General features: G+C 44.4%; 1 protein-coding gene across 2 annotated transcripts; it reads left to right on the plus strand.

The window, feature by feature from the left end:
* Window positions 1–270: 270 nt before the first annotated feature.
* CAPN9 (calpain 9) lies at window positions 271–27,137 on the plus strand. Of its 2 annotated transcripts, XM_010149487.1 has the most exons (20): window positions 271–483; window positions 5,133–5,202; window positions 5,647–5,765; window positions 6,380–6,513; window positions 7,128–7,296; window positions 8,857–8,940; window positions 9,184–9,269; window positions 11,057–11,134; window positions 15,447–15,607; window positions 16,300–16,457; window positions 17,120–17,328; window positions 17,957–17,993; window positions 19,424–19,504; window positions 19,997–20,054; window positions 20,613–20,677; window positions 22,881–22,949; window positions 24,340–24,418; window positions 25,098–25,214; window positions 26,243–26,301; window positions 27,111–27,137. In XM_010149487.1, exons 1-20 carry the CDS (start codon window positions 271–273, stop codon window positions 27,135–27,137), a joined length of 2,073 nt encoding a protein of 690 aa, XP_010147789.1. The 2 variants fall into 2 exon arrangements, with proteins under 2 accessions (XP_010147789.1, XP_010147790.1); XM_010149488.1 differs by lacking the exon at window positions 11,057–11,134.
* Window positions 27,138–27,505: the final 368 nt, after the last annotated feature.

Genomic DNA, 27,505 nt, shown 5'->3' on the forward strand with positions numbered 1-27,505 from the left:
TTCTCTCCCTGTTTGCTTTCAGGGTGTTCACCTCTGCTGCCATTTGGAGAAGTCGGGAGCTCAGCCTCGCACTGCAGTTCAAAAAGTTGCAACGGAGCAGGGCTGCAGGACAGCACTAGCTTCCCCACTGCTTTCCTCCAACTTGTCTTTCATCAGGCACTAGAGGTGTTTTTGTTCCCTCTTCTTTTTCCTCCTGTTCCTCTCCTCCTGCCCCCACTGTCTGCTAAGCCTCGGCTCCTAGGATCTCTCTTTGGCAGGCGGGAGGGAGCCATGCCCTACCTGTACCGGGACTCGAAGCCGAGGCCTCCTGCGATGCCTGGGGCCGCACATGCCACCCACAGCTCGGGGAAGGCCTACAAGGAGCTGAAGGAGGATTGCCTGAACAGGGGGGTCCTCTTTGAGGACCCCGACTTCCCTGCCTGCAGCTCCTCTCTCTTCTTCAGTGAAAAGCCACCTATTCCCTTCATCTGGAAGAGGCCCCCGGTGAGTATGTTGTTGTGCAGAGGAGGGTGAGCCTCCCTCTCCTTTCATCCTGCCAAAAATCAGATGTTGCTGTCCTTTGGGATGGCACCAAATGCGTGGCGTGTTCAGGGCGATGTGGAGGTGAAGTGGGGCAGTGGCGTGGGGTCGGGATGTCAGCCACAAAGGGCTCGATCTGTGGGATGAGAGGGCTGGAAGGCTTTATCCCATTTGTTTAGATTTAGCTCGTTGTACAGCCACACTTTATGCAGATATATTTATGTACATGCGTAAACAACTTGTCATCAGCCTTCTCTCTTGCATTATTGCCAAACAAAAGCAATGTTAAGATGAAAATAAGAGGATGTGCAAGAACCTAAGGGCAAAATCCATCATGATGATATTCTAACTATGTAAACATCAAGTGTCGTTAATGTAGGAAATTCATAATTAAGGTTAAACTTATAAAAATCAAACTTTTTAACTTTTAGAGACTCTTACTTGCTCTCTTCCATCATGAAACAGTGAGAGATTATGAATACATGCCATGGTTACTGAGCCATTCAGCAGTAGCCAAGGGCTTGATGAGTGTCTCTTAATGCATCTTGCATAACAATCATTAATAACACAGCAAGAGCCTGAAGCTTCACTAGTCACATGCTCTCAGATCACAAATCCAACATCACTCCAGGTTCCATCTCCCCACTTAACTCTGTAACTAATAGGCACAGAAAATCTGTGGCTACATTTCATTTCATTGCTAATGACTGATGTTTATTCTCTTTTCTTCATAGTCTGAAGGCTTCTCCTTTAGTAGAAAACTTTCCTGTGGCGATAGTGATACCAAGAGAGAAAAAGAACAAAATAGGCTTAAAGATGGGTTTAAATTTTGGCTTAACTTAATCCCCAATCACAGACGTTCAAATGCCTCAGTATCAGTTAATGTAGTGCAGAGCAGAATTAAAGCCCTTACTCCTGGACAAGTTTCAGCCGTGAACAAACAGGAGATCCACACACACGGTAAGTGGAGCCCCTGGAGGCACTGCTGCCTGCCTTGCCTGCCTGTGCCCCAAAACCCAGGTGGGCTGTAGAGCTGTTCCCAGGCAAAGGATGGGGCTGTGGGGCTGGGATGCTTTTGGTGCCGTGGCTCTGGAGTGCTGTGGGGCATCAAAAATGCAAGTGCCTGAAACACTGAATCAGAAAGAATGGTCCTTTGTCCAGATACTAGGTGCTAGTTTGTCTTTTTTTTCCATCTGAGGCATCACAATAGTTAAACTTCGCTGTAAAATGTGACCAGGAGGAGCTGAGGGCTTGAGTGTCCTTGTGCATGGTACCTAGGGACAGCAGGGAGCGGTCGGTCTGTTGTACTTGTCACAAGTCTTCCTCAGGGTCTTTGTACGCTGAACTGGAAACATTTCCAGGATGAGTAAGTTACTTGAAACAAGATCTGCCTTTACACTCCAATTCCCACCATACAAAAGGGTGAACTCCCGTGAGCTGCACAGCAAGAAATAAAGCTCAGGGGGGACTGAGAGGATGTGTAAGTACAGGGGTTTAGTTACGCTCTTCTCTGGCTCCTCTGCGTTTAAGCTGTATCAGTTTCATCTCTATTATCCACCAGGAACAGCAGCAAAATAGAGGCATTCTAACACCATTTCGAGGTTACGCTTTTTACTTTGCAAGAGTAATATAGGCCTGCAGCATGTGCCAGGTTAGTTGCCACGGTTCAGCTGAAAATGGTGCCTGAGAGGGTGAGCTCAAGAGCACGGCCTGTGTGTAGGATGCCTGTGTTCAAACGGCGTTTCACGGTGACTGCTTTTTACTGCCTCTCCTACCAGTATTTTACAGTAGCTTAGTTGAAATGTAGCAGAATACATGAGGGTAATTGCAGGGCCAAATAATGCTAGTCTTCAGATTTATACCTTTTTAGAGCTTAATCTTTAGTAATGAGAGTAGAGAAAGGCTTTCTCATTTTGACATGCCTACACCTGCATGTATACACATTTGCATGCAGTGTGAACAAGCCCCTCAGCTAGCCTTCATCTGTAAATCTCCCACAGCAATCAGTGAGCTACATGGATCTGCACCAGATGAACATCTTGCTTTCCTCATATATCTTAAGTGCTCTAAGATTCAGAAAGATATTGAGCGATTTTGTTTAGCAATCCCTTTTCATTACAGCTTAAACCTTTGAAATTGTATCTTATCAATGTTTTATAGTAATCTCAAAAACAGAAGACCCTTTTCTCATTGTATTTATCCTCTCCTCTCCTTCCCTTTTTTCCTTCTTAAGTTATATCTAAACTAAACTGCTGGAATAAATTCAACAGCCCAGTGTCTGGAAAAGTTAGTAATGTAAATTGAAAAACTGGGAAAAAAAAAAACAAAACAGCAACAAAAAAAGAAGTACAAATGTGTTTTACGAATGCCAAAGGAGCCTGTGGTCTACAGGAGGAAGTAAGAAGGAAATTCTCCTAATATGAACAGCTACTGGCAGCTGGTACGACAGGTACTGTGTACTGGAACCAGTCAGAGAAGTCTAATCACAGAAATAAGGCCACCTAAATAGCCTCAGCCTCAGCCTTTTTTATGTCTCCATGTACCCCCTCTACCAATGTGAGACAGAGACACAGGAGACGCAGTTTGTTTTCTTTTGAGTCTGAAGAAACACAGCTTTGATGTAGCACCAGGAGTGTCACAAGTTGCCTTGTTTCCTCCCTCTGAGGACTGCACATCCCTACTTCTAGGAAATATCCTCGTGCAGGAAAATCTTTGAATTGCTGTAGCTGTGTGTGAATGCAAGATCCAGCCCTGGGTTTTGTCCTGTAACATCCTGAAAGCCCTGACACACATTATTATGCCATCCAGTCTGAAAATCCCTTAACAATTAGTATTAGTTTTGCAATATCTACTCAAAACCTGTAGCATGGTTTTCTTCTGTGTAGCAGAGCACGTGGTACAGGTCCAGCAAAATCCTTTCAATTCCTTTTTATTGATTTTTTAAAATTATTTTTGTTTGCTTTATACATAGGAGATTGCAAATATTTTTTCATATGTCAGTTGTAGAGCTGTGTAATTAGCAATAAGCCATGAATCTAATGATCAGACCCATGTCAGTGGAAAGGTTTTTCTCTCGTCCCTTGCTAACACATGGAGCTTCTCAGTAACAGCCAAATACAGTTCTCACCGTGAGAATCGTGTTCCCCAGGAGCAATGATGCTAAAACAAGGTGTGTTTTTAAAGATCAGCTACTTTATCAGCTGTTGTTACATTTATGTCTAAAGGCAATGAGCTGTGGTTTTCATTGTTCACGTCCAGTCCCAACAAGACCGAGTGTATTTAACAAGCAGGCGGACCAGGTAAGGAGGAGCTGCTGTTTGATTTCCCTTTGCTCCACACACTGGGGTCACATCCTGCTGCAGTGCCTCCTCCCCGGGACACCTGTGGCTGAGACACAACCTGACCACTACCTTCTCCCCAGCAAAGGCAAACAAATAAGATGGAAACCAGCCTTTTCCTGAGTCTTGCCTCTGCAGGGTGAGCTCCGCAGGAGCGGTGCTGGTTCACCGGCGCGAGCGCGCTGGCTCAGCAGTAGCCAGCAGCAGATGCTTCAGCTGCAAGTGCAGGAAATTGGACAAAACTGCTGGTACCCTGCCTCGATGGCCTCACACAACGCAGTGATACGAACCAAAAGCAGCTCAGTTTCCTTCTAGGCAAATGCAGAGGTTAAATGGCTGAATGTGGTGTTCTCTTTTCCTCCCCCTCTTTAATTTCTTTGGGTTTTTTTGCAAGCTTCTGGCGCTTAGGCAGAGGATCTGCTTCATGCCATGGGATCTGCAATTACGTGCCAGGGCAGACTGCTTAACTACAGGCATACTCCTCTTGTAATATGTCAGATACCCTCCTCCTCCCTTTTCTATTCAGTTCAATAAATCAAATACAATTTACAGTTCACGGGAAAGGTGAGAAGAAGAGGCAATTCCTGCCACACTTACTGGTTTACCCCTGTAATTTCTCTACCCAGCTGTGGTGCTAGGAATGGAACTAAAACACTCAAACGAATGCTGGAGAATTGCTGTAATGCCACTGTGAGCACCAGTCCCTCTGACCTCAGAGTACACAAGGGTGGGTAGCATTGACTCCTCCTAAAAATCAACTCTGTAAAACAAACAAGGCTGGAGTCTACCTTTATTGTTTGCTTATTTGGGGAGAAAATGGTCTCATGGTTGTCAGACACTGTATGTTCCGGGTATTATGTGCAGGTAAATAAGAGGCTTAATAGTGTATTTAAAGGTAAATTGCCAATTTTAGTTTTTCCAGCCATTGGAGGAAAACAAAAAACCAAAAAACACCCATTAACCAGAGGTGTAGCCTAAAGTCGAGATTCTGAACCAGGTTGTGCTATGATATTTTAACAATTGCCTACAGCTGAGTAAAGAACGCCAGCTTTTTATTAGCAGCCAACTAATTATGAAGAAAGAAGACTTCATTCTTCAATTGCTCCACACTGTGAGTAATTAGCAAGGATTCCCTAGCTAGCTTTTTTGTGGTGGCTGCACTGCGTAACACAGCTCATGCGGCACACACCATGCTGCATGTCTGGGCTTACAGTGACAGTGGCATTTTCCTGGCACATTCTCAACCATTTCTGTGTCTCTCTCCCACTCTCACAGGACATTGTCAAAGACCCCAAGTTCATCCTTGGAGGAGCCACAAGAACTGACATTTGCCTAGGGGATCTTGGTGAGTGATTCCCCCCAAGGGTGGATGCATTCATTCCTACACCCTGTGAGGAGCAGCAGAGGGATGTTGTCCCTCCTGAACTGGTGGGTGCAGGGAAGCTGAAGATACCGCCCATGCTCATCTCAGCCACAGCCACCTCTTTGGTAGCACCCTCCCATCCATGCCAGGGACCATCCTGGTGCAGTGGGATTCAAGATCAGGGAAGGATTTCCGCATGAGGATACTCTGAGCCCAAGGGAGCCTTTTGTCTATCAGTACCTCCAAACTGCAGCGCAGTCTGCCCTGGCCAGGCAGGGACACGGTTCCTGGGGACACAAGGGCTGTCTTTTGGATTTCAAGGCGGGTGGCAGCTAATTGCCACAACATCTCCTCTGGCCCCTGCTCCACCTCTTTTCCTTCTGAAGGGAAAAGAGTTAGGGTTTTTGTCCCCTTCTCAATTCACAGGTGATTGCTGGCTACTGGCGGCCATAGCTTCTCTCACACTGAATGAAAAAACACTGGCAAGAGTGGTGCCACTGGATCAAAATTTTGGGCCAGATTATGCTGGAATATTTCACTTTCGGGTAAGGTGAACATCTGGCACAGCATGAACACATTTCTGTCGGTACATGTCATGGTCTATTTTGCAGTGGGTTTGCTGGTTATTGCTGAAGAGTCATTAAAAAAAAAAAACAAAACAGGGATTGCTGAGTTTACGCTGTTGTTTGTGTTTTGAGAAACAACCTAGAGGGCTATGTCAGCCTCCCACAGGCACGTGTGTAACCACTTCTGCTTTGTGGAGAGATATATGGCTTTAGAAATAATTTTACGTTTTCCTGGGCACACAAGCCCCACCTACGACATAAAGCTTTAAAGGAGCTGAACTGGGATCTGTAATACGTGTGTGTCTTAAAGGTGTCTTGAATCATGTGGTGGCCACTTGTGTAGCTACATCAGTGACCTTATCCAGACAAGGAGCTACAGCACAGCTCTATGCTTTTAGTCTTAGTCTTTTCTTAAGATTACCCTTCCTTCAGTGCAGCCTAGCATGGTGTGGTGGGAATGGATGATTCACATATGACTTCTAATCAAGTCTGTGATTGTTGCTAACTTATAATTAGAAGTACTGAGACACCAGTCCTAATGCTTGGTAAATGACGTGCTGGCAGCAAACTCATTCCCCATCCTTTCTAAATAGTTTTGGCAGCACAACGAGTGGCTGGATGTTGTGATTGACGACCGACTACCCACCTTCAAAGGGCGCTTGGTTTTTCTGCACTCAGCTGAACACAATGAATTTTGGAGTGCCTTACTAGAGAAAGCCTATGCCAAGTAAGTCACACTGCTCATACATTATACGCTGTTTGTACATACATTATTCACAATTCAAGTGATCATCTTCTATCCAGTATTTTTTTTTTGGGGGGAGGGGGGAGGAGGGGGCAGTGTTTGTATTTGCTGCTGCCCAGGTCTAAAGATGTTATGTCTATCTCTTGTGAGCTGGTCCAGCTTCCAGCACATCATTAGATACAACCCTGGCTGATAGCAATACAGTTGGATCAAAGCCTGAATCCTGCCATTTGTGTCTTTGATGAGACCTCAATTGATAGTTCTGGCTAACTCTGTATTTTTAAACGATTTGGAAGGTAACAAGCCACTGTCATGCAGTGATATTCAGTCCTTGCCAACTGGGCAACTGGCACTGAAGAAAGAAAAACCCCAGGCTTTAAGGATATGGAGAAATGAATTAATGAAATACAATTAACAAGGAAAGCAGAATGATTCCCGATATTCCTCCCATATATCCTAGTTACATTTACATTCTGGGATACTTCTTTTGACTTCAGTGCCATTGCTGCGATTTTACCCATGCTTGAGAGCTTTCTCACATGGGTGAATCTTCAGAGGTTTGAAAGCACGTCTCATGATCAGCGTGTGTTTTCCAGGCTGAACGGCAGCTATGAGGCTCTGAAAGGAGGCAGTTCAATAGAAGCCATGGAAGATTTCACTGGCGGTGTAGGAGAAATGTATGAGGTTAAAAAGGCTCCTGACAATTTCTATGAAATCCTAGAGAAATCTTTGAAAAGGTGCTCCATGGTGGGGTGCTCTATTAATGTAAGTAAGAAATGGGGTCTGAATTTCTCAGTTTAGTTTTGTGGTTTCTGCATTAAAAACACCTACTTTTTAAGGACTGGTTGAATTAATGACAAGTAGATGGATATGCACATAACTCTGCAGATAATACCTATGAACTGATAGAAATATAATATTAATGTAGTCCTCAGTACAGTTCTTTAAAAGAAAAGAAAATGTTTCATCATTTTTCTGCAGGTGATAGCCACTGTATTTAAGGCAATGACATGAGTACAAGCACTCAATGAGTGTGAACTTTCCTGACTTATTTGGTCACTTAGCATTAAAATTGGCCATAGCTTTTTGAGGGCTTACTGGTTCCGGAGACTACAAAACTAGAATTTTTTCGGCACTGAATTCTGTAACAACACCTGTGGGGACCTAGGGGACTCAAGACATTTTTCAGAATCAGTGTTTGTAAACAGGGTCCGGGCCTTAGGATATGTCGGGTTTATCCTTCCAGAGACTAAAACCTCCAGTTTTCCCAGAGAAAAGGTTGCTGGTGGGTAGCACCTGCACAGGTTACTTACATTGCTCTGCCAGTGTGTCTGATCCAGGGTAAAAGGAGCTGTCCAAGTGCCCTTGGCTTTCTGGTGAAAAATGCCTGAGCTGCTGAACAGTGAGAGTGAAAGACCTTTTGCTGTTCCTTGCTGACTGTGCTCAGTGGGAAAGGCAGTTCGGAAACATAAGTGTGCCAGGTTTCTCCCCCCGCATGAGCAGCTGGAGGAAAAGGTTTCAGAGCAAATGAAAAATCTCACCAAGCACAAAATGTTTCGTTTCCCTTTTGGCCACTTGTAACAAAGGCAAAGGAAGTGCTCAGGCTGGGGGAGATGGAAAGAGGCTTTTTTGTTTGCCTTCTGCCCAAGAGCCTTACTGTTGGAACATTTGGCCAGGCTCAGGGAGACCTGTTGTCTCAAACCCATTGCCTGTCTGACTGAAAGCAGGGTTTTCCACAGGCTCTCTTTTACTCAAGACTGTGTGAACTTTGGGCACTGGTGTTTTCTGATTTGAGTTTCCCTTTCTCTGCTGATGAAGCCTTGCTGATTGCAAAGACTAATTAGAAGTATTTATTGCACTAGAGAGAGTGTGTGATCCTCAGCTGCCTGATGGGACCCTTCACTGCTGTCATTGCTCCATCAATGTCTTTTTACAAGAAATGACAACATATTAACACCTGATCTCAGTCTGAGAGCACCTTTTCCCATCCCTTAGCTGACACAAACTATATTTGAATGGGAGTTAAGACTGAGATCTTGGAAATGTAGATAATGTTGGTGCAAAGTCACAGGGGCAGAGCAGTTATTTCAGTCTGGAACCACCTTATTTTCCCTCAGAGTGAACAATGCTAAAAAAAACCAAAACCCCCTCCTTTCCTTTCCTCAAAGGGCACCACTGCATCATCACTGCCTGCATCAAGCAGACAGACAAGTTACCTGTTCATAGTACTGCTTAGCCACTGCCCCGATGCTTGAAAGGGACTGGGTGGCACCACTTGCAATCTCACTGAAAGGAAAGATTCACATTTTTTTTCCCATATTTCAGATCAGCAGTGCTGCAGAGTCAGAAGCCAAAACCCCCTTTGGCCTTATAAAGGGTCATGCTTACTCCGTGACTGGCATTGACGAGGTACGTTCAGCAGCATGGGGCAAGGAGAGACCTGGGGAAGAGATAAGGGAGTGTCCCCTCACCTTAGGTGACAGGGGAAGTTATCCTGAGGGAGTTATTCAAATTCCCATCCGTCTTTCCCTCCTACATCTCCTGTAGCAGTCTGCACTTTTTGTCCAGCTGTTACACCACCTTGCCCAGCCTCTGCACACTGGAGAATCACCTACTGACATGTGGTATTTTCTCTATTTCCTTCTTCCACAGGTGAGCTATCGGGGCCAGCAAGTGCAGCTTGTAAGGATAAGGAACCCCTGGGGACAGGTCGAATGGAATGGCCCTTGGAGTGACAAGTGCGTGCGCTGGCCTCGAACAGGCCAAATCCCACCCACTTCACCCCAGCCAGCTGCCCGTGCTGGTCCATGGAAAGCTAAATCAAGAGTTTGCACATGGATAACACTATTAATGACATACTAACTTGTCACCCTCCGTATTTTCAAACCTGCTCAATTATCCTAATCTAGCATTAGCAAAAAACCATCCATTAATATAAACGGGATAAGTTAATTTTAAGACATTCCTGATATTGGAAAAATTCTACATTTGTAGTGATTTTTTTTATTTTTTGCAAGCCTGTTGCTCTGGTACTTGTAACACAAATTCCATATTTTGTCCTACGGCAGAGAAGCTGGAAACTGGTAATTGTATTACCTCCTCTAAGTAACTTTTGAGTCTCCAGTTGCATTTACTGCTCTGGGTTTCTAAACATGTCAGGAATAGGCAGGAACCTTACAGGTTATATATGACCGTTAAATGAAACGCTCCCCATGTGATACCCACCAAAGTTGTGGAAGGACCCAAAACCACAACTGGATTGGTCTGAAAACCAGTCTGTTTTAACTATCAAAGGTAAAAAAATTGCAAATAATACAAAAGGGAAAAAAAATATATAGTAAAAACCAACACTACATCCCCCCCAACATACGCTTTTCAATATACTTTTTGCACACATGCATGGCTTCATTTTTGTTTTACTTTCTTCTGCTGTGTTTTTTTATTCACACAGGTGTAGAGGAGAGGAACAATAACTTGCCTGGCCCTTTAAAATTGCTGAGATGTGTAGTCATCTGTAGGACTCCTTTGAATGTCCCTGTGCTTAACATGACTCAGAAATAAATATTTCCACATCAGTTCTGATCCCTTGTTATCTTGAAAAAGAAAAATGTGGATAATTGGCATATATAATGAGTGATTAAATCTCAAAAAATGGAGCAGTTAAGATCAGGACAGGCATCTGGCAACTCGTGCTATTTATTGAAATGGCTGTCTCTGCAATGCAGAGCTCTGATTCTGCACTTGGGAGGTTTTCTGGAACTCCAGATGCAGAGGGGCTCGCAGATCAATACAGGAATCTGTATTAAAATTTTGCAGTGGTTGCTGGAATTAAAAGCCTCAACACAAGATGCCTGCTACTCCCTGTTTATTATGTCAGGTTGGAAATGTAGTAGGGTGTTTTAAGTTTTTCCAAAACCTTTAGCAAGTTTTTGTTTGGTTTTGACCTGCTGCAGATGGAGTTGAATGGGCTGAATGAAAGGGAATGAAAGGGGAGAATAAAAAGGAGGCAAGAACTTTACCTGGGACCCCCGTTACCCCAGCAAGTCTTTCTGTACAGGGGAAGGAGCCTATTCAGTTCCCATTGACTCAGTTTTGAAGAACCATGTGGCCCTAAATTACTGACAAACACAAAAGAGGAGATTGTTCTACAGATGGAAAACAGATTTTAAGAAGGGTGTGACTTACCAAAATCTTGAGGTTTACCAATAGCCCTACTATAGCCAACCCCAACCCCTGACAGCAGTCCCAGCTCTGAGTGCAGGCAAGAACTCACGCAGGACTATGCTGCAGCAGCCTTGGGATCTTTGCCCTGGTCCTGCTTCCAACTACATTAGTTGGATCTCTGTGACCACGAGTAACAGCAGGGTTCAGGGAAACCTCTTAAATGCATCCATGTTTGTGTGAGCCACTCAAATAAAACACATCTGGAAGAAAAGCAGCCTGCTGCTATGTCCAGCTCTGTTCTGAGCCAGGGAAAACTATTTGCCATGTACCCGTAGTAAAGCTTGGTTTTGTTTTCTTGCAGCTCTCTGGAGTGGCGTTCCGTCAGCCCATCGGAGCAGAGATGCCTGTGTCAGGCAGCATTGGATGATGGAGAGTTCTGGTAAGCCACAGGTTTTTAAAGTGTGTGGCTCGAGGCAGAAATCAAGGTTCAAGTGACCAAAACGAGCAATAAGGAAGAAATCTCTGTGTGAGGAAATGCTCGGTTTCTGCCTAGGAGAGGGCAGGTAGAATGCTTACTTGGTTTTCTGGGTGTTTCATGTGTGCCCATGTCTATTTTAATTAAAAAAAAAGAAGAGTTTTAAAAGACAGATTAGTTAATGGCATTAGCATATTTCAAAACCTGTGTGTCTCCCATGAATGTAACACCTTCAAATCCTTCCCATGAACAAAGGCAGTCTCTACGGAAGGGAGCATCGTATTGCACTGCATCACCTATGAAATACCTTCAGAGCTGACGCTAGGCATACACTGGAAGAGAAGGGAATCCTAAGAAGCAATAGTACTTGTTTCAGGAAGTAAAAGAACACCAAGATATGTGTGAAATGGTGGAAAATGTTAAGAAAAGATGAAATTAAATGGAAAAATAATGTGGTAGAAATCGCTTCAGAAGTGTGAAGTGTTCTTCATGCCAAATACACAATCTCAGACAGAGCAGATGGCTGACTTGCACATGATTCCCCCCTATATAAACCATGCTGTGCACTAGTGAGAATGTGCCTGGTCACATCTTCTAGGGCCAGAAGCTCATCACTTTTACACAGAGTTAAATCTAGAGAGGTAGGCACTGGGGCTATTCCAGGTTTTTCCTGCAAGTTAAACCAAGGTTCAACTTTAGGCCTGAAAAGTGATTTGAGATAGATAATTCAGGATGATAAGTCACATAAAATGATTTATTCCAAACTTTGATAGCTCTGTAGGGAAGTAGGTCCAGTGGCCAATCCATTTGCTTAAGTATTTTTACATAGGATAGTTTGAGTTATTTTGCTATTGACACTGCAAATATAGTAGGGCATTTCCAGTTTTTCCAAAAGCTTTTGTGGGTTTTTTAAATCTTTTTTTGACATGACTACAGCTTGAGTTTATGGGGTAAATGTAAAGGAGGCAAAGAATTTACCTAGAACCCAAATTACTCCAGCAAGTCTTTCAATACAGGGCATAACTTAAAGGCTGACTGTGTAATGGAGGTACAAGTATGCAAGTAGGTGCCAAATGAGCATTGAAATTAATGAAAAAGTCATCTGTCCAACAGAGTTAAGGTGATAGTTAAGTATGTCCTCAGAAGGCCAATAAAAATTACTGAAGTTGAGCATACCCAGAGAAATATTGGCTTTCCTCATCCAGCATCTCAGCCATTCAGAGCAGAAACAAAAGCCATTGGGACTGAAGTTTCCACTGAAGGATTTAAGTGGAAAAAAATCATATGCAGAAGATAAGAAATACTTCCAAAACCATTCAGGCAAGTCTGATACCAGCTAAACCTCCACCCAGCCCATCAGACCTATTTTTCCTAATGCCTTCTGACTTCTGTGTATTTCTCTAAGTATTGTTTTGACTCTTTGCCCCCTCTAGACCACACCATAATGGTTTCCCCATCAGGCTTCACACATAGATTTTGCATGAGCAATAATGTGATGTATCCCTAAAGACATTAAATGGTTAGATGAGGAAAGAGATGAACATAGCTGCTTCTTGCCAGCTTTCAGTTTGCTCCTGCTGGTGGTCTTGCTGATGCACTTTAGCTGAGGAGATGGCAAGTGAGCGATATTACGGCTTCTGCAGCTGAGGACCTTCAGACAGTCTATTCACCACTCCTGGTAGTGACTTGGCTTGCCTCCCTGGAAAGCTGGGGTAGCCTTTATGAGGTGCTTTGAAACGTGCTGCTAGAAATAGTGAGTAGCAAATTAATTAGGTCCTCAAGAGTTCCAAGCATACTCTCCATGATATGCCTTATCCTTGGGCTTAGCAAAGAACATAAGGTGCAGCAGGGCTCTTGTTATTGACCACAACTGGTGTCTACTAAATTAGACCTAATAGTTTTACAGACAGCGAGCTCTTTGTACGTCATTTCTTAATGTGTCTGGAAGGTGAAAGGGAACCCAGGAAACCTACTATCTCCCATGAACAACTTCTGTAACTGTGGTGCAGGTTTTGGACCCAGCTTATTCCATTCCTGCACACAAAGCGATGGTCATTTCTCCTACACAGGCTCATTTCAGTTAAATGAAAGAGGAGGAAGAAGAAATATACCTGTTTAGTCACGTGTTGTGTTAGATTTCATCCTAGGTGGAAGATGAAGGCTAGGAGGAAGGGTAATGCAGCGAGGGGAATTAGACCAAAAACTATGGAACATTTAAAGCAAGATAAGTGTCATATCATCAGAGTGTCAATATCAGTCAATACAAAAAGGCAGCTCAGCTGTAGAGGGCTACGTGGAAGAAGGCAGCCAAGGTGGGAAAAGTGGTCTGATAAAACCTTTTGTACCTTTCATTCTTTGTATTTGTAAGGACTGAAGAACATCTTCATGGTAACATGCTGAGGGCCTGATGACCTCATTAACTACCCCAAAGATATTTTGGCTACATATTAGCAGTTCATATCCGTCTTGTCTAGATGCTTCTACTAGATGTGAAGGTGGCATCCTGCTGTTTGCTAAGAAATCAGATTCTCACTCACCATAGTCACTTCCCTCCTGAACTCAGAGGGTCAGTCCTCGCTTCCCCTCACTAGTACAAATCCCAGGCAGCCCTAAGGAAGTCAGAACAGGTGTTTTACTTCTTAGGAGCCAAATCTGACCTATGAAGTGCAACTCCGTCATCTGCTTTGCAGCACATTTGTAAAAGAGACCAAAATTGCAGAGTGTGGCCAGGAAACCAAGCCACTTACAGACCGATTTTGCTATGCTGCCCCTGCTCTAATGTACTGAGCATCAGAGTGAGGATTAGCAGTGCCTAGGGCTACCAATACATGGCAATAGCTGACAAGAAAAAGGATAGAGCTCAGGAAAGCAAACCCTGCTGTTTCTTCCCACACTAAAAACAAGTTGTAAAATGGCCCATAGAATGTGTAAATTAATACCACCACAGACAACTGTTTCTTATGCAGCAGAAAAATGGAGCTAGCTGTGTTTGGTGAGCTACACTGAGGGCTAGCTGGGTCCCATCTGCCACTGCCACAGATAAACACGTGGTTTTGGAGAACTTTTGCTCTCCTGCTACTCTGTTTTGTTGTGAGGCATCAGCCGCTTGAGGAAAAGGATAGTTATCAAAGTTTGTGTTATGAAGGAGATCAATTTCTCTGCCTTATTTCTATGGTCCAAGGAGAGAGAGGGGTTCTTACAGATAGTGGTTCAGAGGAGAGGACGTATCTGGATGCTAAATTGCCCTCAGGAAGACCTAATACCTCTCCCCTTTTACAGAGGGAAGTTCAGCCTATTAAGGCTACCCTCGGGCTTAGAGCATATGGGCCTCCTGTCCTTGCAGTGGCCATCATGTGAGCTGCTGCCTCTGAGTTAGCTTCCCTGCCCTGTTCCTTTTGCCCAGGGCTGCACACCATGCCCAGTGGTGCCTGGCTCTGGCTAGCCCTACTCCTGGCTGTTTGTTCAGTCCTGAACACCAGGCTCCTTGGCCAGCAGGACTGTTGCTGTCTTTTTGCCCTTTGACTTGCTAGATAAAATCACACGGATAATCTGCTTCTCAGCGTCTGAGCAGGCTAGTTCTAACCAGCCCAGCCTAGCAGCTCAAAAATATCCTTATTGTGGCATTTGCTTCTTCCTTCCCATAGCCATATGTGTCCACCTTGGGTATGAAATATATGTAGTGCAATATACGTGACACAGTAGCATGCAGCAGTGTTTATACCACCTTCAAGGGAAGGTAGGAGCTGCCACTCAAGTCCAAACACACTTTTTGTCTCTCATGTTTGGTGTATGTTTCTGCTGGGGCGAGGTCCCAGGCACCCGTAAGAGAAAGAAGGGTGAGCAACTTGAGCTCTGCACCTTAGCAGAGACCCAAATGTGACTTCAACTGAAGCGTGGACAGGCTAATCATACTGTGGCTTGGCTAATCCATCACCATGTGTCTTTTGTAGTCCTGTCATGTGGCTGACATGGAACACACGGATGATTTTTAAGTAGACTTAGGTATTGCACAGATGCCCGCCAACCTTTGGTTAGCTCTTTGGCAATATAGGTGCAGCCAGGACGGTGTTGATGAAATAGCTCTTTCCACCACAGGTTTTGTGCCAGTGTTTCTGCTTTTCATCTGATACTCAACTGTAACTGAATAAAATCAACAAAGTTATAATGTGAAAAGAAAGGTGTAAGAGGTGTCAGAATCAGACCCAGACAATAAGGTTGCTTGTGTTTTATACCAGTGAGTGAACGCACCCTGTTCCTTCCCATGTCTTTTGCTCAGGATGAAATTTGAAGACTTCAAAGTACATTTTGACAAAGTTGAGATCTGCAATCTGACTCCAGATGCCCTGGAAGACAGCATTGCCCACAAGTGGGAGGTGATCACCCACCAGGGGAGCTGGGTCCGCGGATCCACCGCGGGAGGATGTAGAAATTTTGTAGGTAAATAGATACTGCTTTGAAAATGAGAAGCTTGCCCTGAAGCCTTTACTGCTCTTCAGCCACCTTTCCTGTTACCCCATAGCCAGAATTGTGGGTGCAGGCCAGGTCAGCTAAGTTTCAGCTAGCAGGAACCAGCCAAAGGGACAAATGTTCATGTGGTCCCACTTGAGATTTTGTGGTAAAAGAGCTGCTTTCTTTGCTCTCAAGTTCATTGGATCTGATTTGCCTCTCATTTACATTTGCATGAACAGGCCTAGGTCCAGATAAGTCACTAAAACTGCAGCAGTAAGTGTAAAATGAGACAAAAATCCAGCTCAGCCAGCATGTTTATGCGGCTTTGAAGTAACATCGTGGAACTGAACTGTGTTACTCCAGACTGGCACCAGCACTGTGGGATCATTGTAGCTATGTACTTTTAACAAAATCCCATCTGACAACTTTAAACCATGGTAACTTAATAAAATATCAGGCCTAAAATCTTTTCTACACCCTAGTTCCATGAAGGACTTTGGGATTTGGCTTATTTTCTGCAGAGCTTAGTGGAAAGAAGCATGACAGCTAATGGAAAAACTAAATTTGAGCAAAACCTCAGCTTAATTGTCCTTTCTGTCTTTTTTTTTTTTTTTGGTAGTAGTAGTGGTGGTATTATTATTCTGAGGCAAGAAAGTCTCTGGTGTTTTTTACATTGGCAGAGACTTTTTGGACAAATCCACAAATCAAGCTACATTTGACAGAGAAAGACGATGGACAAGATGGCTGCACATTCATAGCAGCGTTGATGCAAAAGGACCGCTGTAAACTCAAGAGGTTTGGGGCTGAAAAGCTAACCATCGGCTACTCCATTTATGAGGTATTGTATTGCTTTTAGAGTGCTGTAGCCGCACTATCACCATTAGCGTCTTTGCCTGGGTTTGTACCCCTGCCAGTTATCATGTACTTTTAGGGCCCTTGTTCTTAAAATAATCTTCTCAGTTACATCAAGCTCCACAGAGAATTTTGACGTGGTTGGGATGCAGCCCTCTCCAAGGAGGATTTAGGACTCCCTATGGGGCCACAGGTTCCCAGGACAGACTCCTTGTCCCCATGATTCTGTCGTGCCCTGCCTGGCCCCCGGAGAGGGGATGTGGCTTCTTGTGAGCCTCTTGGGGTGCATCACATGTAGGGGTGCCTGTCCCTGGGTGAGATTATGGTTGGCAAATCTGTTGTCACTGCCCTGTGACACCCCACCTGGAATGGTGATATTTAATGTCAGGGAATGTTTAAGCAGGAAGGCAATGAGCCAAGCCCCTCTCAGACTGCCTTCTGGGTGGGAAAGGGCCACCGGTAACAGATCCTTGCCATAAAGAGAGAGCTAGGTTGCTGTGAGAATCTGGGTGAAGGGATGAAAATCGGGGTCACAGCAGGGGGAGAGGCTTGTGCCAGACTGAGTTTGACTCTGTGACTGGGAAAGGGGCAAGGATGGCCCTCAGCACACCACAGACAGTGCAGCGCTGCCTTTGTTTCCTCTCCTAGAGTCCTGGCAGAGACGGACACTTGGACAAAGACTTCTTCAGGTACCACCCCTCCAAGGCCAGGAGCAAAACCTACATTAATTTAAGGGAAGTATCTAACCGATTCAAGCTGCCGCCGGGGGATTACATTCTTGTTCCAACCACATTTGAGCCTCACCAGGAGGCAGATTTCTGCCTGAGGATTTTCTCTGAGAAGAAGGCCATCACTGAGTAAGTCAGCAGCAAGCCCTGGGCTCTCTGGTACTCACTTGTGCATGGGGCTGGTGGCTGCTGGGGACAGCCTGTCTGCCAAGCCCTACAGCAGAACACTGGAGCTCCTGATGTTTTTTTTTTGCATTTTCCCATTTTTGCTAACCCTCACTTTTTTTTGGAGAGGAGTTCAGGAGGTAGGGAAATAGGGCTTGTTGTGGTGAATCTGCTGGAAACGTGACAAGGAAGAATTGTTAGCTGCCTGATACTGTTCGGGCATCTGTGAATGCAGCAGTGTTTGTTCCCCATTTGTTTCCTCACAACATTTGTCCAAATGAGAATTTTATACTAAAAAAGAGTATTGAGGAAAAAATATGTGCACAATGACTATAGAATGAGATTAGTCCTTTAACAGACAGCATGCACAGCTGTACCCTCCCTGAGTCCCGCTTAAAGTCTGTTTTAAGGGATTATACCAAGATTTAAATCATGCAAAAATCTGATTGTCTGATGAATTTTATCTAAACTTAACCTGTTCAGTAAAAAAACCAGTTTTCTCACTCACCTCTGGAAAATGTAATATGCAAGCTTCCACCTCAAGCGGACATTGAACATCTTCAGATACTGAATAAGGTTTTGTTTTCTCCAGGGATCTAGATGAAAACGTTGCCATTGATCTCCCTGAGGTAAGTCTACAGGGTTAAAATAGCAAGAGAATAGTTCAGCAGAAGCTGGCACACACTGCTTTTACTGTCTTTGGCTGAAACACGTTCATTTCCCAGGAATGTTACACAATTGCCAGCTTTGTCTATGTGACTGAAACTGTCTGTTCTGCTGAATATGGTAAAAGAGCTGTAACAATCAAGATCATAATCGTTATGCTTCTGCATCCGCCGCAAGGCAGTCAGCATCAGCCAGCGCCAGAGGCGGCTATCAGCCACCATGAGTGTGCCAAAAGTGCACCCCTTAGCACCGGGGAGGCACACGGCCGTGCACATCTTTTACAATTTTATTTATTATGAAAAAATAAGAGGCAAGAAAATGCCCACAGACCTACATTCATTTTGCATGTGAATATTTTACTTACTAGTATCCGCAGGGCTTGGGAGGGAACGTGTGATGCATGTGTGTGCCTACTGAAATGATTAAATTCTTTCTGTTTCCGAAAGGCCCGGTCTGCCTGCTGAGCACTAATTGCAGCTGAGTCTGAGTCAGCTCCTGTTTAAGTGTATCACTGAAATAAGCCATTAATTGTGGTGTGCCTTCCTATGGAAACAAGCTAAGCCAAGGTCTCATGTGTCCCTCTTTAGAAAACTCTCTGCCAGGGACCAGCTGACAAGTGCGTCTCCATTTCTGGGTTCTCAGGGCCATGCTCAGTAGCAAAGTAAATCTGTTCACCTGTCCCAGTGTCATTAAGGGACTGCATCCAACCTCAAGCAGAAGGAAGTGAGGAACACACATATGGTCAAAAAATGTGTCAGTGGCCAAGCAGCATCACCAGGGCCACCCTGGTGTCAGTACACAAAATAGCACCCATGTTGTGTCTTCTGTGGGTAGAGAAAACAAAGCCCAATTCTTTGCTTCCAGTGCTGGGCTGTTGCTTTCTTTTTCCACATTTTTGACCCAAGAGCTCCTCTCTGTTCACATGGTCACTCCGCCTATAGCAGTGACTCTACAGTACTGCACCTCTCTGCCCGTCAGTGTAGACTGGACCCAGGCTCAGGATAGCGCTGGGTGACATGCCCAAGTGCAGCCACCTCTGGCTGGTGTTCTCCAGAAGGGCAAAGGGTCCCTGAATGATGCCCCTAGAAAGAGCTCAGGAGGGCTCTGGCTGTTCAAGGACCGGGGAAGCAAAGCTGCACAGGGGTGGTGTGAGAGGAGAGGTGTTTTCCAGAATGGGTGCTCTTGGCTACGCCATTTCGCAGGCAAAGGAAACAAGGGGGTGAGAGTCCCCTCCGGCAGCTAGATTGTTGGGAGGCCTCAGGTCTAGCATCTAGCAGCACATGTGCCCTCATTTTAAGATGTACTATGGTCCCCTGAGGAACAGAGGGGTTATGTGCAGGAGAAATGTCATGCTTTACAGTTCTTATAATGACTTCTGTGGTTGATGCTGCAGCCTCTAAACCCAACCCCAAGCCCACAAGAAACTGAAGAAGAAAAGCAGTTCCAGGCACTGTTTGAGCAGATTTCAGGAGAGGTGAGTGGAAAACCCTTGCGGGTCACAGCAAGATGCAGAAAGAGGGGGGACGCATCTGCTCCCAACCGAGGCCAGGTGAAAAGAAAATGAACGTATTTTAGGAGATGCATAGTTGTAGTGTGTTGTTTGGGCACCAGATGTCACCATGCCTTATGTCTAGGTGGAGAAGGGCGCAGTCCCTGATGAGCAAGCAGGAGGACCAGAGCTAGAACCCAGGCTCTGAGAGAGCCTGCCTGGTTCAGTGTCCAGCTGCAGTTTATTTCTCTCTGCATCAATGGTTCCTGCTTGAGATCTCCTTCAGACAACCTTATGCACAGCAGCACTCCTGTATTTTGCCAGCCCTTAGTTTTTAGCCCTTTTTTGGTTATGTATGGTTCTCTTTTCCTCAGTTGCAATAAAGTACAGATGGGTAATGTTTGTGTTTTCTGAGATTTTTGGTATGTCTGATTACAGAAACATTCAAGTAACAGATGCTGCACTTTTTTACTTTAGGACATGGAGATAGCTGCAGAAGAACTCGAGTATGTTCTGAATTCTGTATTAAAAAAATGTAAGTACTGATAACCTCTAAGGGCTATAAAGAACGTCATAAAATCTGCCATTAAATTCACTCACAGATAGAAAATTCTGCCTTACAACTCCTGCCTGGTGTCCTCCAGCCAGCCAGGGCTGAGCCAGGAAAACATCTGGTCCATATGATGTAACCATGAGCCTGCCCTGCCTCCAGCATGATCCATGTCAGCTCCCCACTGCACTACGGCTTTGCCATGGAGAGATAGGCACTGGGCTGGGAGTTGTAAGACCAGGATGTAGTTCATGGTCCTGCTACAGGCCCCTTGTACCATGGGAAAGCTGTCGCTCTCTGAACCTCATCTCCTGATTTACGAAACAAGGACAGCATTTCCTGCCGTGTCTCTGGGAAATACCTTCTCTGTCTGGACTGTGACTTCTCTATAGGGAGGGTTGTCTTCACCTTCAAGTGCACAGGTCCTCCCACAGTGAGGACCAAGTGCCACCTATCTCTGCTTAGGAAACCCTATTTTCTACTTTCAGTTTATAAAAGGCAGATTTGCCCAACGACTTCTTTGTTGTTATTGTTCTTTTTCAGCAACGAACATCAAATTCAAGAACTTAAGTCTCATTTCATGCCGAAATATCATTTCTCTTATGGATGTATCCTTTCAAATAAGTGCTTTTGAGGCTACATGAATACTGAATGTAATTGTCCATAGCATTGTCTGTCATGGATATCAGAGAGATGTGGCAATGTCATGGCAGAACAATACCCAAAGAAAAAAATGATGTGAAATTTGTGTCCTGATTTTTATTTCAGACATGTAGGGTTAGGAGCTTCAAGACAGACCATTCTCTATAGCAGACTTAGAGGCAGATGCTTTAATGCTGAGCACTTTTTAGAGTAAACCTCAAATTATTTCTGTATAGAACAGTGCATTTTTCAAGCCATGGTTTATTTGAAAAAGGCCTAGACGAGATAACTCAAGAAAAATCTGTTGTCTGGAGGGTTGAATTCACCAGTCGTGTATGCAAGTTATGGGTCAGAAATTAAGGATCAGCGGCGCGTTGAAAATTACTGGAATCAAAGCTGTGGGTCTCTTGACAATCAGACTAAAAGCTGGAAAATCTGGTCTTTCAGCCAGATCCTGGAACTCTAGGAAGCAGACGCGTGGGCAAGAGTTGTCTGTCCAAATTTAGGCATTTGTGGTGTAGGTGTCTACATCTAAGCCAGCTTTCTAGACTTCCTTTGTAGGTAGAGAAAAGGATGGTGTAATTAGGCTTGTTCTGGATGTGCCCAATGGTGAGGGATGCTGAAGGACTGCTCAGACATCAGGTGAGATGAAGCACAGCCCTGGTACTTCCCCACCAGATTTGTCCGTTGTGATGTTCTGGTGCCTGCTGAGTTTGCTTAGCGTAGCTGGTTTTTGCAGTATGCTTTCCTGGTAGACAATTTTGTTACACGTGACACAAAACAGACACAGTCCTAACAAAGCAAGTATCTAACGTTCGGTTCATGTCTTGCAAGTTCAGCTGATTCAGTGCCCATCAGTCACCATGCACATGCAATGGGAAACAGGAGACCAGTCCTAAATTTCCTCCCTTAAAAACCAAGCTTCAGGAAGGAGCTGGTCCATGTTCACATCTCATCCTTACATGGTACTGGGACAGACCCATGGTCTGCACTTGACCCAGGAGCATGGCAGCAATCCTAGGTTTACTATTTAGGATATAACTAAATAGTTTCCATGATTTGCAATGATTCCAAGCAAATCTCTGCATAGTTTTGAATAAATGGGGAGACATCCCTTCCTCTGCTTTGGAAGTACAAAGAATGCAGACACAGCCATCCCGCTCTGGACATGGTATTTGGAGCACAATGGAAGAGCAAAATGACACAAAAGCAAACCCGAGCCAATGCTGGCAGAGTCCCCTCCATGTCATATGCCTGGCTACAGTCACCGTGCTGCGGTGTGGAGCAGGGGAACGGTTCTACATGATCCTGGAAAGGAGAATCTGGCTGGGTAAAAAGACAGACATTTTGCAGGAGTGGTAACATCCTTGGGATCTGTGAGTGCCCTCCATAATGTCACCAGTGTAGGTGCTTAAATAACGGCAGGCATGAGCTGCACCCCACTTGGCATGTTTTGACCTTTGTGAATTCATGCCAAGCTAGTGTCTGTCTGAGCAAGGGCTTTGTCCTAGCAAGTAAGATGGAAAGGAGAAGAGGAATGGGCCGTTATTGAGCATTTCAGGGCATGTGCCCCATCCTGCAAGTGAGCTGTGCTTGTGTGACATCAGTAACTCAGTACAGTAAGTATTAGGACCCTCACACTTCAGGCAGAGGGAAGGCCAGGCAGATCTAATCACCACCCCTCAGAACTACTATACAGACCTTTTTCTCAGACTATAAGGACCAGTTTTGCCAGCCTTACCCCACAACTCCCATTAATTTTTGGTTGAGCCATTGCAACAGAGCCTGGTCTCTGGATACAAATAATGAATAGCACAATGGTTGACTAAATCCTTCGAGTACAGCAACGATTTGTTTTAATCAGGTAATTTGATCCTCTGAATCATTTATATCCCATTTACATCCAAAGCTGTTCTTGCCTTAGAACAATCTGTCTTTCTTTCTCCTGTGGAGCCTGCATTGCTCAGCTGTGTTTTTATATCACATAATGTTCCCCAAGCCACAGCCATGACTGTAACTGCTCGAGCTGCACCTCATGAAAAATCCCAGTACCAGTTTCAGTGGCAACATAGGCTTTCCAGGCAACTTAACATTTTCTGCTAAAAGGAACAGCGCTGGTAGATTCAGACCTTCCTGTAACAAATCCTTTTCCTTAATTCAGATTACCAGACCAGTGGCAACGGGAAACTGGAATTTAGTGAGTTCAAAGTTTTCTGGGAAAAAATGAAGAAATGGATAGTAGGTGGCATTATTCATTGTATTTGTTTCTCCATTTCATTAGCTATTTCCTGCATAGTTTATTATGTATACACAGACAAAAATGGAGACAGGAGTGTTTACAAGCCACAAATTTTAACTCAAAACAAATGTTTCAAAAGTATGGGGGCTTGTTTTGGACAGTCAAAGACATTCTTAACTTTCCGTGATGCTAAACCATAATGGTTTTCTGGAAATAACAGAGATTTTTGTAAGCAAATCAATTATGTTTGGGATAAAGAATGCAGCGGGCACTAACAAGCAAGCCAATCAAAATGAAACTTAAGGAGTTTCCATTGCGGCTGTTGTATGGAAGAAGAAAGTGATGATTCATGACTAGTAGGAAACAATCATTTCCTAAGTCTCTGCATTTCCATTATCGATCTCTCAGGAGTCAACTGTACTGAAGTCTGGGAAAGTGTTGATTCTAATTTTAAACACATTTTCCTGCCACTGAATATGGCAGTAAGAATAAGCAAGCTTGCAGAATCAGGCCACAGACTGAATATTTAAATAAAGACATCATAATTGTTTCCTCATGGTCATTAATAGTTTCTTCTGAATTCATGCTTCACCCAAGCATTCAAAATATGCAGTTGTCTGCTTCTTGTCTAGCCCATCAGAAGTGGCAAACACTTTGTTTGGGTACTAATGCCACATCTCTTTTAACAAAGGACACATTGTTTTTTAACAAGGGGGCTTGAGACATCCTTGTATCCTCTAGGAAGATATGCACATATACTTGCTGGAAAATTTTAAGCTGACTGTGACAACAGCTCTAAATAACTTGTATTCCAAGGGAGAGTCGTGTTTGTCATCTCATTAAAAGGATGGAACTTAACTCCAGCTTAATAATTACTTACTGTTTAGGTCAAAATTCAAACCATTTGAACCAGTTCTCTTGGGTGTACCATGCATGTGGTTGTTTAGATCTTTTACACCTAGAAGCAAATGAGTAAGTGGCAATCTTAACTTCATGTTAAACAATTTGTCTCTAGCCTTCAGAATTATTCAGAAAAACATAAAAAGAGATCAAGAATTAAAAGTCAAAGAACAATATGTCCTTCCCAGATAAAATCACTTCTTAAAAAATCATGGAATTTTTTATGAAGAGCAACTCATTATTTCTGAATGCTTGGGTTTGGCAGTCCTTGTTCAAGTTTCACAACAACCTATTCATATGACAAAGAGAACTGGGACCCAGATTTGCTCCTCAGTTACAAAACCAGACTGGATCTAGACCAAAGTCTTGCCAGCTTTCTTAAATGCCCATGCTATGCAGTTAGAGATAAGCACCTTGCCATTCTATGCCATACCTGTGCTCCCTTTCATCTGCAAATGATGAACCTTCCATCTTCTCCTTTCATAACAGAATATCTTTCTTCAATTTGACTTTGATAAATCTGGCTCCATGTCCTCCTATGAGCTCCGCAGTGCTCTTAAAGCTGCAGGTAAGACAAGCACAGCATCTTACCTGGGAAACCTGTCGGGCAGATCAGCTGTGGGCAAAGAGGGCTGCAGCCAATTGCACAGGCTGGGTGCCCCTGGACAGAGAGGAGTTCTAAGCCCCAGAGGGGACCTGGGCACCTAGAGAAGACATTGGGTGGACTAATTTTGCCCCAGGAACCCCCAACCCTGCAGGGCAGTCAGTCAGAGCAATCTTTACATTTTTATTGAGCAATGTTAAATTCAGCTGGGCTAACTCATGTGCAGGGTTAGACCCTGAAACAAACCACTTCAGAGTCCATCTCCACGCAAGGGTTGGAGGAACAGAGAGTAAGCTGTTTGTTATGAAGAGCAGTCAGTGCATTTGTATTTCAGCAAAAGATATTTTTATTAAAGCACCTGGTTTTGCAGAAATTCCTCCAGCTTTCAAGGAGACAGAATGGTCCTTCATATATTAAAAAAATGCATGGACTAGAAGCTGCGGTGACAGCAAAATTTCTTGTTCAGAGTTTGTTATTCATTGCAAGCTTGAAGAACGTAGTAGTCAGATCACATTGTGGATGGATGCGTGCCACAGACTATCCTCCCATTAACTGGTTTTCAAGACCAGTTATAATGATCTGCGGGTTCCTCCCTGGCCTATGAGGTTGCTCACTTTTCTTCTGTGTATGTGTGCTTGGGAAGGATACCAGCTCAACAACTACCTGCTGCAACTGGTTGTCCTCCGATACTCTGACGAACAGTTCCAGGTTGGATTTGATGATTTTCTGAACTGCTTGATTCGCTTAGAGAACGCAAGTCGTGAGTATCTTCTTCCTCTGGAAATTCTTCCGCTTTGAAAAAAAAATAATGTTCCACTTTTGGCTTTCGTTGGGCATATTGCACAATATTGGAGATCAAGTGTGTCTACATGGCTAACAGAAAGGAGCTGTGTTTAGCATTTGCTTTTTAGGATGGCTTTCCTCCTGTTAAGTGAAAAATGTTCTGCTGCTAATGGAAAATTTCCCCATGTGAACAGAGCCTGCTTCATAAACTCTGCAGCAACGTAGAAGGCATGTGAAGAATGCTGGCAACGTCTGTGTCATAGCCTTTCCTGTAGCTCACCCATGAGCTTAATTTGGCATCGCAGAAGTTCAAGGTTCAAATGTTGCTTGTGCCTCATGCAAAGAGATAATTGGCAAGCACTTGGGCAGGTATCTCCTGTGCGTTTCACATAACTTGTCCACTTTTGGCTGAAGATACGGTTTCCTGTACATCGAGGCACCTTAGGTCTCAGTCCATTTGTGTGCAGGGTCGCTCTCATTCCAGAGCAGCAGCAGTAGAGGTAGGTAAAATGGCTGGATAAATGCTAAAGTGATCATTAGTGTGGCTCCAAATTCAAAGCAAACACAAATCACACTATGAGAGGCAAAATCAACTTTCTTGACTGTTTTTTGTTTTGTTTTGTTCTTCACTTTACTTTCTGGTCCAATCTGCAGCACCAGAAATATTAAACTACTAGGAGAGAAAAGTTAACATATATAAAGAAATGCAAGTTACTTGGCTTCATTTCAGAGTATCATCCAAATCCGACTGTTTAGCACATCCAGAACACCCTCCTCCAGTCAAGTCCTGAAGTGAGACTTGCACAAAGGCCTTCAGTCAGCAAGACATTTCCTCTTGCAAGGACTTTGTCTTGTCAGAGCAGCTACCATCACCAAGCAGCCCGGAGTGATCCGCCTGGTGCTCCCTCTCCTTGGCACAGCCACCTGCCATTGTGGGATGGGGAGCTCACGTATGAATGTGAATGAGGTGTATTTATAGTGTCAGTGTCCTGTTTTTCGTTTCAGGAGTATTCCAAGCACTGAGTGGGAAAAACAAGGAGTCCATTAACCTCAATATTGGCGAGGTATGAGCACAGCTTCATAAACAGGACAAGATGACGGGGCTTCTCTAGAATTCTGTCCTCTTGTAAGAAGGGAGTATTTCTGCATGACACTTCAGTTGACATCTCTGTCTGTGAGAGGGCAGGGGGCATCTGCCATCAGTTTCAGCAGGGCTGGGATTTCACAGCGCATGCAGTGATTACATCTCCTCCATGCTATTTCCTTCCTTGCTTGCCCTGTAGCATACTGACAGCTTCCCATCCCCCTTTCTAGGTTCTCTGCTTTTTCCTTCTGCGGGTGCTAGGTCTTGATGGGGGAAAGGGGAAGGAGCAGAGCGGGACAGGGGGTCTTTCACTCCCCCTGAATCCCCCAGGAGTTCAGATCAGCCTCTCCTGTGGATGTCCATCATCTGCTTCTCACGCTGCTCAGCACAGGCTTCTTATTTTCTTGTGCTCTCTCTGTCTCCCTGTTGCCTATGTGGGTTGTCTCTCATTTTACACTAACCCAAAGCTTCCTGTGACAAGGCACAATGAATTCCTCGGCACAAGAAATGTGGGAGCTCATGTGTACTGTTGGGATGCAAACAAAATCACTGCCGTTACCAGCATCTGATGCTGGGAAAGCTCTGCCTCCTTCCCTTCAAACAGAGTAGTAAATGCTGGCTGAGGTCTCCCCTCAGTGACAGGACATAAAAGCCTCTTGAGCAAAGATCCTCTTCCCTGTGTGGGGTTGATTCATTAGAACATCTCTCTTTCACATGGGGAAAGGGAGGGGGGGGGCGAGAAGGGCCTGAAATAACTTATTGTAAAGTTGATCTTTCTTCCAATATTAGTTTATCAACCTGGCAGTGAACATCTGAAGAAGTCTGACTTGGATGCTGGGAGTTCCTTGTGACATTGCTTCCAAGGCTCAGCCCCAACACCTGAGGTCCCCTTCACGTGCAAACTTTACTGGGAGGTTTTGTGCGGATGAACATGCGTGCTGCTCACACTTTCTGGTCTCCAGCCCTGCTGATGAGTTCAACAGTCAGATCACATTTTGTTTTCATTTTTGGTAAAGCCTGATACTGGATTTGTTACTGAGAGAGGCATCTGCATGGGGCACATGTGCCTCTCGAGCAGACTGAAACTGATGTCCCTGACTGACCACAGGTTTTTATGAAATAGGATTGTATTTAGTTTCAGCACAGCACAAACTACAGTGATTAAAAGTCTTTATTGCTGCTTG

The sequence above is a fragment of the Eurypyga helias genome, unplaced genomic scaffold (assembly GCF_000690775.1).
Source record: "Eurypyga helias isolate BGI_N326 unplaced genomic scaffold, ASM69077v1 scaffold22013, whole genome shotgun sequence".
Taxonomy (NCBI): domain Eukaryota; kingdom Metazoa; phylum Chordata; class Aves; order Eurypygiformes; family Eurypygidae; genus Eurypyga; species Eurypyga helias.